This window comes from Phodopus roborovskii, unplaced genomic scaffold (genome assembly GCF_943737965.1).
Source record: "Phodopus roborovskii unplaced genomic scaffold, PHOROB, whole genome shotgun sequence".
Classification (NCBI taxonomy): domain Eukaryota; kingdom Metazoa; phylum Chordata; class Mammalia; order Rodentia; family Cricetidae; genus Phodopus; species Phodopus roborovskii.
In genome coordinates this window covers 36,785,490-36,800,714 of record NW_026126525.1, presented here as the reverse complement: position 1 = coordinate 36,800,714, position 15,225 = coordinate 36,785,490, and the positions used below count along the sequence as shown (strand labels likewise).

Below are 15,225 nucleotides of genomic sequence, written 5' to 3'. Positions count from 1 at the left end.
GGGTTTCCTCCCTTTTTGTAATGGTAATGTATATTCTGTGCCATTGTATGTTGGAAATATGTGATCTGCTTTTTGATTCTGTTTTTATACAGGGTTGCAGTTAACAGAGTGCCTTGAGTATTCTGAGTCTCAGAAGAGACTCTGAGAGAGCATTGAGACTATGAATGACTATGGGGATTTTTGAAGTTGAAACCAAAGCATTTTGTATTATTATATAGCTACAAGCCTGTAAGGACCAGTGAGTGGTACTTTGAAAGAGAATAGTTGCCATGTGCTCATTTGTTTGACTTCTTATTGAGCGGTTAGTGAAACTCTTTAGGAAGGATTAGGAGATAGGTATTTTTGGAGCAGGTGTGATCTTGTTGGAGGAACTGTGGCACTGAAGCTTTGAGATTTCAAAAGCCCATGCATTATGTCTTTCTAGAGACATGCTGCTTATTACAGACCAGTGATGTGAAGCTTTCAACTACTGCTCCATGGACATGCCTATCTGCTTCCTCCATGGTGACAATGGTCTAACCCTTTCAAATTGTAGCCAAGTTCCCAACTAAATGTTTCTTTTTTACAAGAGTTGTCTTGGTCATGGTGTCTTCTCAGAGCAATAGAACAACAATTAAAAACAGCAGCAAAATGCATTTTAAAGTTTTGTGTTCAATTCTCATGCCCCAAAAGGACTAGTTTTATTTCCCTTCTCCAGGGCACTCCAAACAAATGTCCCTATGCCCATCTCGGGTGCTTTATTCACTCAGTATTTGTGTTTTCAACCATTTTAGTCTTTCTCTTTATGACTGTTTTTGAGTACTAAAAAGGACCCAGTTTGTAATGAGTTATGTTTATTCCATACTGAAATGGTTTCCTTAAAATATGTGAATATTTTCAATATATAGAATTAACCCTAGGTTTCAAATGTATTTATCCATACAGTAAATCAGGTACCTATGAGAGTAACCACAGTCTCATTAACTTTATCTCTAAGCAGGTGGAGTATTGCTTTCTCTATGACAGAAAAGGAAAGTCAAGAGTAACTTACATGCTTTTTAGTCCTCTAATGTGGCATAAGGCATTCAACTGATCATAATTTATGGTCCTGTTTAGTCTCAGGCCTGAAAAAAGAAATCAATTAAAGTGTGGGTAATTTTCTGTTATCTTATTAAGCAAGTGTGTAAATAGGATTTAATTGCAAACATTCATCATACTAAAAATATTCAATGATCACAAAGTGGGATATTTTATTCACAGTCTCCAGTAAAGAAGCACAAGTCAATATGATGACTAAGGTAGTTATAGAATTCACTTTTAAAAATGTTTTGATCATATCTCCTTCTCTTTCTCCTCCTGCTACCCTTCATCTATCACTTCCCCATGAACTTCATATATATTTATGTTTTCTTTATAATCCATTGAATCTAATTAGTCTCCACCTTTAAGCATGGGTAAAAGACCATCCACTGGAGATGAGCAAACTACCAAGGGGCATACCCTTGAAAAATTGGACTTTCCTTCCCCAAGAAGCTATTAATTGCTTATAGCTGTCAAGCTAAGGGTAGCCTCTCATTCCATGTTGTTTGGCTTGAATTTTTATAAGTCTTATGCAGGCAGCCACAGCTGCTTTGAGTTCATGAGTGCAGTTGTTCAGTCATGTACATAGACACTGATTTCTAGCAGTGTTCCTTGTGTTCTGAGCCTGCCACTCTTTTTCACTTCTCTTATGCAATGAATACCAAGCCTTTGGTGAAGAGTGTGTGATATACCTGTCCCACTTAGGGCTAAGTATCCCATAGTCACTTATTTTCTATGTATTGACCAGTTATAGGGCCTCTGGTTAAACACTGTCCACATACAAAGAAAAAAGTTACTCTGGTGAACTGCTCTAATCTTTTGGTGTGAGTGTTCAGAAAGCATCTTGATCCTATGTCTATTTAACAAAACAGTAATAGTCAGTTTCCCTCTAGGGTATATGGCCAGTTCTACAGCCAGACTTACTGAGCCAGGCATTTGTTTCCTCCTTTGAAGTAGGCTGTAACTCCAATTGGAAAGCCATTGGTTATCTCAATGACCATCATGCCACTGCTGTACCAATGACCATATCTTGCCACATCAGTATCTATTATAGCTCACAAGGTACAGAGCTATGGAAGACTATTGAAGTTTCTCTTCATACTGCCTACACAGCAATTTCTGTCCCTAAGAAAACTACCCAGCAGGGAGAAACCTTCTAGTTCAGTACCTGCTGTGTTTTTCCATGACCTGTAATAAATGTATGTAATGAGTCTTACCATTAAGTTCTTGTGAGCAACTAATAGCAATGTCCATAGCCTGTATTTTTTTTTTTGATTGTGGGGGGGGGAATCTCTGAACATACATAACTAAAAACTCAGACACTAGGATGCTGGTTTCGTGATTTATTAATATGGGGGAAAGCACAATACCCTGTTGTAAGGTGATGCTAATTAAAATCTTCAAAACCTTAATAAATATATGGAAGCTTACAATTAGGAGATTTATACATGGCTTTTTCAAACAGAATTTAATTGTATTAATCTGGAACCTGGTATGGTGATTTGTAGTTGTAGTAAATGGTAAAATTGATATGAATCATAATAATTTAAATTTCTCTTGGGGAAAAAAGTCTTTCAGAATTCTTTTCCAAAATCTTTAACATGCAGCCTGGCCCCAGAACTACCTTAGAAACAATTCAAAGGAATCGTCCCTTTTTCTATCTTGCATGTTTTTAGCTAGTCCTATATAGCTATGGAGACCCTAGCCAAATCTATGCAGGGACTCATTATTGACTGCTCATTCTTCAGAGCACTTTCCAGTATTAGGATCAATTTCCAATTCCTTATAGAATTCAAATATGTGAAAATCAAAGAAAAAAATCTTAAGAAAAGTCCTGCTCATAACAAAGAAGAGAAATAACTGTGATTTTCTCTCAGTGCCATGATGGGGAGACACCTTTCAAAAGAGGTAGAAAGATGGAATACAAAGTATGATACATGTCTTTAAAGTGACAGGCATTCATATAACAAGCATTCCAGCAACTCTAGAGCAATCAATTTTATTTGAGATATTATTAGAAATGTGAAATAGTGAATACTAACTTCTACATATTATTTCATTATTTATTGAAGTGTTATTGAAAAAATAGTTGATTTAATGGATTTCAAACTTTTTAAGACTTATTGGATAACCATATTCTAATCATGAGGAATTGGAATTTGGGGTGTACAAATTTATCCATTCTAATTCAGAGTTCCAGAGTCATAAAATTAGATTTTATATGGGTCCTGAATGATTTCAAAATTCAAAATTAGAAAACAGACACTGTTTTCTAAGTATGAAACTAAAATAAGGGGAATGTAAGCAGAAAATTCATTGCTATTCTAACATCATATTTTTTAATAAATCTGGAACTACTCTTCACATAACTTAAGTATATTTCTCAGGTAAACCTTAGCCAATGCAAGTGTTGGTAAACTGAGACCCACCCACATTCCAGAACCAGGTGTTTCCCCTAGCCTGCCTTCAACGATTCAGGGCCAGCAACCAAATCCAAAGCCTTTCTGAGTCCTGTACCCTTTATAAAGACCATGCCTGTCTGCTCTTTCTTTTCCATCTTCATTCACAACATTCCTTGGCCTTTCCATAACTATTTAAACCCTAGCAAAAAGACTGTATGACTTAGTTTTAGTTTCACATAGAATTATGTATTTTAAATGAACCAAATTATAGATATATACTTATATTTCTGGTGTGAACTATATGAAATATTAATCATAATAGACTTTCAAGTACATGGATTAGAAGGAGACTTATATGCAATACATGTTAATTCCTATTCCTCATGTGGTTGACTAGTAAGTTCAATAGTAACTCTAGTGAGTTGTATGAAAAAGTGGCTGTAGTGTGTGGAGTATTGTAGTGAAATATTCACCCCTCCTGCACCTGTCACACTGGCCGCGCCCATTGGGGGTGGGGACAGGGGTGGACATGACATGGAAGAATGAGGTCTCTTGTTCTCTTACTTGCTGGACAGAAACAGAGAGCATCTGGAGGCATCTTAGGGACCGGAACCTACTGGTGCTCATCTGTCTCTGTTGTAAGTTATTTCTCCCTAAGTAAACATCTGTTCAGCTTATCAGTTTTCCCCAATCCTTATTTTTCCACATTTCAGTATCCTAAAGATTTAGGGACAGAACTTAAATATGACAAATTATGATCAAAAATCAGGCTAGAAGAAATCTAATATCTACTATTTTCAGTACAATAATATATCAAAAAATTACAGAATAAATATTTTAAGAAAAAGAACTGCTAGCAATGAATATGGGAATTAAAATTCTACTTTTTTATCTTTTACAAAAATTACTTGTATAAAAAAAGCTACCAGGAGACTGAAGTTTCATACTTAGCTTGAAACAACGCAGTAAAATAAAAGACAGCCTAGACTATTCAGCACTTACAGGGTTGTAGAACTCTTAATTCATCAAAATATGTCTATATCACTGAATCTCTGCTTTTAGAGGTGTTTGTCACAAGGGTCCTTATATGAAGAGTTTTAGCTATGTGATAGATGTGGTATTTGAAAGCAGATTGTTTAAAAATGAAAAGACCATGAAATCACAACTATGGAAAGACCAGATGTTTATCTTTCCAACTGACCAAATTTATTAAAGAAATAAAACTTAAAACAGTTTCAAAAGCTGCAAAGTTTATGTTTGTCTTCTAATCTTGTTTTTCCCTCATTAAATGCTTTAGCCAAGCTTTTGAGAAAAACAGCAAGGGCTTAACCTTAGAATGGGGTTAAAATCTAGGATTTTATCCAGAGTATAAGTGAAAAAAGACTTAAAACTTATACCTATAAATTAATCCTACACTAGAAATCCACTGTGCAATTAAAAATCCCACTGTCTTTTGTCACACTTGGAATATACCCATTTACTCTTATTAAAATGGAAAAATTCTTGTGTTTTACTTTTTAATGTTTGTTCCAAATAAATGTGTCATCCATTTTGGATCTTTGCCACTATAGGATATTTTGTGGAGACAGCTCATAGTTGGACATTCCTTTCTCAACCTGATAGTTTATTCTGGAACTTTTTAATTGCTGAGTTGGGGTTTGTTATTTTCCTTAGGTGTAGTTGTGTCTATTGATATTCTGGTTGGTTGGATAATTGATGTTTCTTTTTGGTTTCTCCTCTGCTATCAGCATTAATAATTTATAATCTTATGGATTTGCATAGTAGATTCCCTTCCTCTCTCTTATGTTGGTTGTTTCTCTTATGAAATGGATTCTTTCCATTCACATCTAATTTGGTTGTCATGAATTGACATGAATCAGTTCTTAACTTGAAAGTTCTTATTTCTCTATCAATGTTGAGATAGCTTTGCTATACATAATGGTATCACTTGACAGTTACTTTAAGGATTGAAATATATCATTTCATGGGTGATTAGTTTTTTATTGTTTGTTCGTTTTGTTTGTTTATTTTTGTTTGGTCAGTTTGTCATAAGCCTAGTTCACCAAGGAAGAGAGAACTTCAACTGAGAGAAATTACTCCATTGTCTCCACTTTAGTTCTTGCTTTTTGGCTCCTGCCATGACTTCCCACTCTTTCTGTATGTTCCTTTCATATGGTTAAAAAATCATTTCCTTGCTGTTTTGCCTCATTGATCTACTTTATATTTGAGTACTAATAAACTTTAGAGGTGGGGTTCCTAAAAGTCTAAGGAAGCACCTTAAGCTTCCCAGCAAGGCAGGGTGGGGCTATGTCTCTGTCCCATCCCTGCTGATGTAATCACTCTGGAAATATTCTCACAAAAAAACTCAAAGTCACACCACAAACAACTCCACCCATGTCATTTATGCTTTATTAACAATAGCAAGATGCTCATGAACATATGAGTGGATAAAGAAAGTAGGTTATATATTCACAATGGAATTTTATTCAACCATAAAAATGTGAAGTTATTATATTTCTAGGAAAATTTAAAACAACTAGAAAACCTTATGCTAAACAAACTAAACCAATAAAATAGAAACACAAACACTGAATATTTTCTCCCATATGCTTATAAGTCATCCCAAATTTTAATGTGAATAATATGAGTGTAAGTATATAATTCAGGAAGCTACAGTCATATGAGAGGGGAAAGAATAGTCCTAAAGGGAGGATAGGGAAGGAAAAGAAGAACTAAGGAAGCAGAAGAAAGGTTAGTCTGGGGAAAGGAGTCTACCTTGAGTGACCAGGGAAAATTGAAGTGAAGTAAAAAGGCCAGCGACCTTGTCCCACTTCCAACCACAGTAGGAGGAGGGCCTGTTTACAGCCCACCTTCTGGTGCCCTGCTCAGAGCCTCCTGAGTCCTGTGGGCTGCCTGCAGGGGAACCTGCAGATGAGCCCATTTGGAGTCTGCCAGCTTCCTAGTCCACCCTCTACCCACAGAAGGAGTCGGCCTTTGGATGCCCTGTTCCAAGCCTCCTGAGCCTCTAGTGTGCAGGGGAGCCTGCCTAGGTAGACAAGCCAATCCTGACTCTGTCAGCATCCTAGTACCACCTCAAAATGTGGAAAGAGTACCACCACTACCCACTGGAAGAGGAGAGCTATTGCAGTATTAAACCTGCTTGCACCCACCAGAAGAGAACCTTGGTCTTGTACCCACCAGGAAAGGGGGAGAACCTACCAGTACACACTGATAGAAGGGAAGGGTAGACAATAGTATAAGAACACAGTCAACAACAGAAAGATCAATATGATTCCACCAGAGTCTAGAGACTCCACACTAGCAAGACCTAAAAATCCCAACACAGATGAAGCAGAAGAGAACAGCTCTAGAAACAACTTCATGATGATAATAATAGAGACCCTGAAAGAGGTAATGGGAAAATCACTTAAAGAAATGGCAGAAAAATTTCAAGAAATGGAGGAAAATATAAACAAAAATTTCAAGAAACAATTCAAACAGTGCATGGCTGGAAAGCTGAAATGGAGACAATTAAACACACACACACACACACACACACACATTCACAGAAAATGATAGAAATAGAAGAGCCAGGCAAATGATTAGAAACTACACATGTAAGCACAACCAACAGAATACAAGAGATGGAAAAAAGAATCTCAGGCATTGAAGATACACTAGTAGAAATAGACTCATTGACCAAAGAAAATCTTAAATCCAACAAACCCCTGAAACAAAATAGCCAGGATATGGGACACCATAAAAAGGCCAAATTTAAGAATAATAGATATAGAAGAAAGTGAAGAAATCCAACTCAAAGGTAGAGAAAATATATTCTACAAAATCATAGAAGAAAATTTTTCCAACCGGAAGAAAGACATGCCAATGAAAGTATAAGAAGCTTACAGAACACCAAATAGAGTGGATCACATAAAATAGTCCCCTCATTACATAATCAAAACACAAAACATACAGAATAAAGAAAGAATATTAAGAGCAGCAAAGGAAAAGGCCAAATAACATAGAATCAAATCTATCAGAATTACACCTGACTTCTCCATCAAAACTCTGAAGGCCAGAAGGTCCTGGACAGATATTCTATGAATACTAAGAGACTTCAGATGCCATCCCAGACTACTATATTAACCAAATCTTTCAATCACTATAGGTAGAGAAACCATGATATTCCATGACTAAACCAGATTTAAACATACATATCCACTAATCTAGCCCAAGAAAGTCAACTACACCCACAAAAACATAAGCAATACATAATGACACTTTACTAACAGCCAAAAGAAAATTGAGGCGAAATACACACACAATACCACCAACAACAACAAATCCAAAAAAACAAGAATTAACAATAAATGGTCATTAATATCCCTCAATCTTAATGATCTTAATTGCCTATAAAAAGACACAGGCTAACAGAATGGATATGAAGACAGAATCCATCCTTCAGCTGAACACAAGAAACATACCTCAACTTAAAAGACAGATGTTACCTCAGAATTAAAGGTTGGGAAAAGATTTTCTAATCAAATTAACCCAAGAAAGAAGCAGCTATAGCAATCATAATATCTAGCAAATAAGACTTTAAACAAAAATCAATCAAAAGAGATGAAGGTCATTTCTTACTAGTCACAGCAGAAATCCATCAAGATAAAGTCACAATTCTGAACATCTATGACCCAAATACAAAGGCACCCAAATTCATAAAAGAAACATAATAAAGCTCAAATCTTAAGGAAACCTCTCACATTTATAGTAGGGAGATTTCCACACTCCACCCTCAACACTACACAAGTTCAACCAGACAGAAACTTAACAAAGAAACAAAGGAACTAACAGAACTTGTGACCCAAAATGGATTTAACAGACATTTAAAGAACATTCCATCCAAACACAGAAGAATATTCCTTCTTCTCAGCACCATGTGGAACAAGCCCCAAAATGGAACACATAATAAGCAATATACCAAACCTCAATAGGTACAAAACAAAATTGGAATAACCTCCTGTATCTTATCAGACCACCATGCTTTGAAGTTAGAATGCAACAACAACACAAATTGCAGAAAACCTACAAACCCATGGAAACTGAACAATAAACAATTGTACCATTCCTGGTTCAAGGAAGAAATAAAGAAATAAAAGACTTCCTAGAATGCAGTGAGAATGAAGACATAACATATCCAAACTTATGGGATACTTTGAAAGCAGTGCTAAGTGGATAGTTTACAGCACTAACTGCCCACATGAAGAATTAATATCACAACTAAAAGCTCTAAAACAAAAAGAAGCAAATTCACCCTAGGAAATCATCAATTTGAGGGCTAGAATCAATAAAGTATAAACTAGGTAAACAATACAATGAATCAATGTAACAAAGTGTTGGTTCTTCAAGAAAATCAATGAGATAGACAAACCTTTATTCAAACTAACCAAAACACAGAGAGAAAACATGTAAATTAACAAATCAGAAATAAAAAGTGGCATATAACAACAGACAATGAAGAAATTTGTAGATCCTTCAGGTCATACTTTGAAAAGTGTACTCCACAAAATTAAAAAAAATTAATGGAAATGGAAAGTTTTCTGGATAGATACTCAATTTAAATAGACCTATAATGCCTAATGAAATAGAAGCAGTAATCAAAACTCTCCAAACCAATAAAAGCCCAGAGCCAGATGGCTTCAGTGCAGAATCCTACCAGAAATTCAAAGAACACGTAAAACAAATACTGCTTAAATTGTTCCACACAATAGAAGCAAAGGGGTCATTGCCAAACATTTTACAAGGCCACAATTACATTGGTACCCAAGCCACACAAAGACACAAATAACAATGAGAAGTACAAACCAATATCCCTCATGAACATTGATAGAATAATAAAATACTGGCAAATAGAATCCAACAACACATCAGAGAAATCCTCCACCATGACTGAGTAGGTTTCAGCCCAGGAATGCAGAGATGATTCAATATATGAAAATCCATCAATGTAATCCACCATATAAACAAACTAAAAAAGCAAAACCAAATGAACATCTAACTAGATGCTGAAAAAGCCTTTGACAAAATCCAATACCCCTTCATGATAAAGGTCATGGAGAGATCAGGGGTAATAAGAACATACCTAAACATAATAAAAACAATATACAGCAAATGAATAGCCAACATCAAAGTAAATGGAGAGAAACTCAATGATTTTCCTCTAAAATCAGGAACAAGACATGGTTACACACTCCCTCCATATCTCTTCAATTTTATACTTGAAACACTAGCTACAGAAATAAGACAAAAAAAAGGACATCAAGGGATGCAACTTGGAAAGGAAGAAGCCAACCTTCCACTATTTTTAGATTATATAATAGTTTGCATAAGTGACCTGAAAAACTCTTCCACAAAACTCCTATAGCTTATAAACCCCCTCAATAAGTGGCAGATTACAAGACTAACAAAAAAAAAAAAAAAAAAAAAAAAAACCACTAGCCCTACAAAATACAGATAAAGGGGCTGAGGAAGAAATCAAACATCACAATTTACAACAGCCACAAACAACATAAAATATCTTGGAGTAATGCTAACCAAGCAAGTGAAAAACTTATATAATAAAAACTTTGACACTTTAAAGAAAGATATTAAATATACCAGAAAATGGAAAGATCTCCCATGCTCATGGATAGGTAAGATCAACATAGGACATATGGCAATCTTGCCAAAAGCAATCTACATAATCAGTGCAATGACCATCAAAATCCCAGCACAATTCTTCATGGAACTTGAAAGAAAAATACCCAACTTTATATGGAAAAACAAAATACCCAGGATAGCCACAACAACACTGTACAATAAAGAAACTTCCTAAAGCATCGCCATTCCTTACTTCAAGCTCTATTACAGAGCTATAGTCTTGAAAACAGCTTTGTATTGGCACAAAAATAGACAGGTTGACCAATGGAATCAAATTGAAAACCCTGGTATTAACCCACACACCTACAAACACCTGTTTTTTTGTTTTTTGTTTGTTGTTGTTGTTGTTTTGTTTTGTTTTGTTTTTTTGACAAAGAATCTAAAATTATACAATGGAAAAAATAAAGAATCTTTAAAAATATGGTACTGGCATAACTGGAATGATGGTGTGTAGAAGACTGAAGATACATCCATCATATATATTGTCATGCACAAAACTTTAAGTCCAAATGGATCAAAGGCCTCAACATAAATCCAGCCACACTGAACCTCTTAGAAGAGAAAGTGGGAGGTACCTTTGAACTAATTAATTGGTACAGGAGACTGTTTCCTGAACAAAACATCAGTAGCATAGACACTGAGATCAATAATTAATAAATGGGACCTCCTGAAATTGAAAAGCCTCCTGAAAAGTCAAATGGCACGGTCAACAAAACAAAAGCCAACACACAGAATGGAAAAGATATTCACCAACTCCACATCTGACAGAATGCTGATCTTCAAAATATATAAAGAACTCAATGAAAACACCAAATAATCCAATTAAAAAGTGGAACACAGTACTAAATAGAGAATTCTCAATAGAGGAATCCAAAACGTCTGAAAGACACTTAGAAAGGGCTCAACATCCTTAGCCATCAGGGAAATGCATATCAAAACAACTCTGAGATACCATTTTATTCCTGTCAGAATAGCTAAAATCAAAAACATCAAAACATTGTATGCTGGGGAGGATGTGGAGAAAAGGGAACAGTTCTCCATTGCTGGTTGAAGTGCAAACTGGTATAGCCACTGTGGAAATCAGTATGGCAATTCCTCAGGAAAATAGGAATTAGCCTACCAATGGACCTGACAATTGTGCCCTTTGGCATATACCCAAATTATCTACTCCATGTAACAAGGACATCTGTTCAACTATGTTCATAGCAGCACTATTTGTAATAGCCAAACTTGGAAGCAACCTAAATGTCCCTCAACTGAAGAACAGATACAGAAAATATGATACATTTATACTCAGCAGAAAAAAATAAAATGGAAATTTGAAATTCACAGGCAAATGTATGGAACTAAAAGAAACCATTCTGAGTGAGGTAACCCAGTCACAAAAACACAAACATAGTATATACTCACTCATAAATGGATTTTAGACATAGAGCAAATGATTACCAGCCTAAAAAAAAACCACACCACCAGAGAAGCTAGGAAATAAGGAGGACCCTAAGAGAGACATACATGGTTCCACTGAAAAAGGGAAAAGATATAAGATCTCCAGCAAATTGGAAGCATGGGGGAAATGGAAAGAGAGTTAGCAGGAAGAGGAGGGGTAAGGTGAGCATCATAGAGCAGGAAGATTGAGTAAGGGAAGAATAGAGGAAAGCAAGAAAAGAGATATCATAATAGAGGGAGCTATTATAGGGTTTAAGAGAAATCTGCAACTAGGGAAATGTCCAGAGAACTACCAGAATGACCATACCTAACAATCTAAGCTATTCTGGAGAGGCAACCTTAAATGCCCTTCCCCGATAATGAGACTGATGACTACCTTGTGTGCCATCCTAGTGCCTTCATCCAGTAACTGATGGAAGCAGAAACAGACACCCACAGCTGAACACTGAGATGAACTCACAGAATCCACTTGCAGAGAGGGAGAAGTGATGAACAAATGGGTCAAGAACAGGTTAGAGAAACCCACAGAAACAGCTGACCTGAACAAGCTGGAGCTCTTGGACTCCAGTCATGGGACTGGAGCTGGGAAACCAGCATAGGACTGATCCAGACCTCCTGGATGTTAGGAGGACTGGGCAGTCGATGGGGCCTCTAGTAGTGGATCAGTGTTTATCCCTAGTATACAAATCGACTTTGGTAGCCCATTCCACAAAGTAACGCTCTCTCAGCCTAGACACATGGAGGAGGACCTAAGCCCTGCTCTGAAAGATATGGCAGATTTTGAGGACTCCCCATGGAAGGCATCAGCCTCCCTGGGGAGTAAAAAGAGAATGGGATGGGGTTCAGTTGGGGGGACAGAGGAGGAAAAGAGGGTGTGGGAACTGGGATTTACTTGTAAAACAAGCTGTTTTCAAATCTAAATTTTAAAAAAAATCAAAAAAGATTTGAATTAAGCATGGTATGTTTGTCTTATTAAAACAACAAATTTAGTTAGAAACGGATTCTCATTTTATCAGTTAGTATTCAGTGATCATAAGATAGAAAACATAGCAGTTATTTTAATATTAAAGAATGACTACAACAAAACCAAAAACCAAAAATGGATACAGAGAATTAACTGACAGGTGTTCTGGAAGGAAAAGGCAAAGAAGAAACACCAAGTGGAACCCAGGAAATAGCTCCCACAGTTTCCCTGATGAAGCAGAGAGGAGTGGTTGAATTATGCTTCTCTGTGAGTACTACATATTTGACAGCAATAAAAAAAAAAAAACAATAATGAGGACATACAAGAAACAGGACAGCAAAACAGACTATTTTCCTTAGTCTTAGCTTTGTCTGCCTACAATACTCTCTCTGATATTACTATAGATAGATTTGAATAGCAAGCAGAGCATCAGGTTTAAAGAGACAACAGTTTAATAAATTATATACAAATCAGAATATTTTTATTGAATTCAAAAATAAAATATAACACAATTAAGTCAATAAGGTATATGTGTGCATGCTATCAAGAAAAGACACTCCTATTATATAGTATTGTTTTATGTAGAATTGTTAACTAAAACAATTTATATAAGAGTAATGTTTTATCACACATTCATTTAAGAAAATATCCTATGTTCATTGAAAGCATCAACCTTATTTTACTATTTTTTTTTACATGTAGATCCCAGTTCCCTCTCCTTCTCTCCTTTCCTCCCTCCTTCTTACCCTCTCTCCCCCCTCACATGCACCCTGAACACCCTCCCCTCCCATCCCCCCACCTTCCATTCCACATGTAGGGCTATGCCATCCAGGTGGGGTCATCTAAGTCTGTCAAGGCATTTGAAGTAGAGACTAGGCCTTCTCTTCTGTCTCTAGGTTAAGGGAGTGTCCCTCCAAGGTCCTTTTGTGCACCAGGAATACATCCTGGTTCCACTGTTGGAGGTCCCTTAGACTGCTCAGTCCTTCTGGCTGAGACCCAAATTCAGGGGGTCTGAGTCAGTCCCATGCTAGATTCACAGCTATCAGTCTGGGGGTCCCATTAGCTCCTCCTTGTTCAGGTCAGCTGTATCTATGTGTTTCTGCAACCTGGTTTTGTCCTCTCTGCATCTGGATTCTATTTCGTCTCAGTGTTTAGTTATGGGTGTTTGCTTCTGTTTCCAACAGGTACTAGATGAGGGCTCCATGATGGTGGGTAAGTTAGTTGTTGCTCAAATTGTTAGCTGGCTGCAGTCATGTAGGTCTCTAGACATGTCTTTAGGTTCAATTTTCTCTTCAAACCAATAATGGCTCCCTCTTTTATGTTCTCTCTCCTCTCTCTCTCTCTCTCTCTCTCTCTCTCTCTCTCTCTCTCTCTCTCTCTCAATGTCTGTCTGTCTGTCTCCTGTCTTCTATTCCTACCCTGACTCAATCTGCAGGCAAGTGGATGGAACTTGAAAAAAAACATCCTGAATGACGTAACCCAGTCACAAAAAGAGGAACATGGTATATACTCGCTCATATACAGACTTTAGACCTAGAGCAAAGGATCACCAGCCTATAATTCACACCACCAGAGGAACTAGGATACAAGATGTATTCTAAGAGATTCATATAAGGTCACTCACAAAAGGGGGAAAGGACAAGTCCCCCAGAGCACATGGGAAGTGGAGGGGCAGTAAATGGAGAGAGAACTAGGAGAAAGAGAAGGGGAAGAGAGGAAAGCATGTGCGACGAGGAAGAAAGCATCAACTTTATAATTGCCCACACTACCTCATATTATTTACAGATTCAGTGCAACCCTACATTGATCTCAATGTTATTTTTCACTGATAGAAATACAGTGTTAAAATTCATAAAGAACAACAATAAAAGACTGTACAGTCAAAGTAGCCTTTACTGAAAAGAGCAAGCCTCATTCAAAAGAAAACCATTATAAAAAGATTAAAAAAGATTATAATGAAAATGGCATGCTATTGCTATGATATAGACCTGGCAATGAATAGATTCAGATTAAAACAAAACAAACAATAACAAAAAAAAACCTACATAAATTTATCTTCAGGTAACTTTCAATGAGAGTCCTGATAGCACAAATGCAGAGAAGATAATCTCTTCAAGAACTGGTATTAGGGATCACCCCTCCCATTGCAACCCCAGAAGACAATCAAAAGGTAAGACTCCTAGCTACTCCAATACCTCCACCACACATTGGACTCTGCAATCTTCAAGTCTGACTTTGCCCCCCAAAACCCACAAAACCCATCATCTTCTCCCTACCCAACCATCCCCTATGGCATCAGTGGCCCCTGGAGATACAGGCACCACCTGCACTGATAGGAGGGAGAGCCCTAGAAGCTAATCATCAGAGTCTCCTGAAGATGCAGGCACTACTACATTGATTGAAGGAAGAAATGGGAAAGGACAGTGGTGGCACATGTCTTTAATCCCAGCATCCAGGAGGCAAAAGCAGGAGGATCTCTGAGTTCAAGGCCAGCCTGGTCTACAGAGACAGTGCCAGGATAGGTTCCAAAGCTACACAGAGAAACCTTGTCTCAAAATAATAATAATAATAATAATAATAATAATAATAATAAATTCAACAACATGAAGAGCAATATACCACCACCAGAACCTGGTGTTTCTACACCAGCAAGAC

The 15,225-nt window shown here is 36.8% G+C and overlaps 1 protein-coding gene across 1 annotated transcript in view; it reads right to left on the bottom strand.

The window, feature by feature from the left end:
- Cnbd1 (cyclic nucleotide binding domain containing 1) overlaps positions 1–15,225 on the bottom strand; it is a 416,492-nt gene that overhangs the window by 392,286 nt on the left and 8,981 nt on the right. Inside the window, exon 2 of the mRNA XM_051198441.1 lies at positions 1,031–1,103. Within this exon, the coding sequence (XP_051054398.1) occupies positions 1,031–1,103 (73 nt within the window). The remainder of the gene's footprint in view (positions 1–1,030; positions 1,104–15,225) is intronic.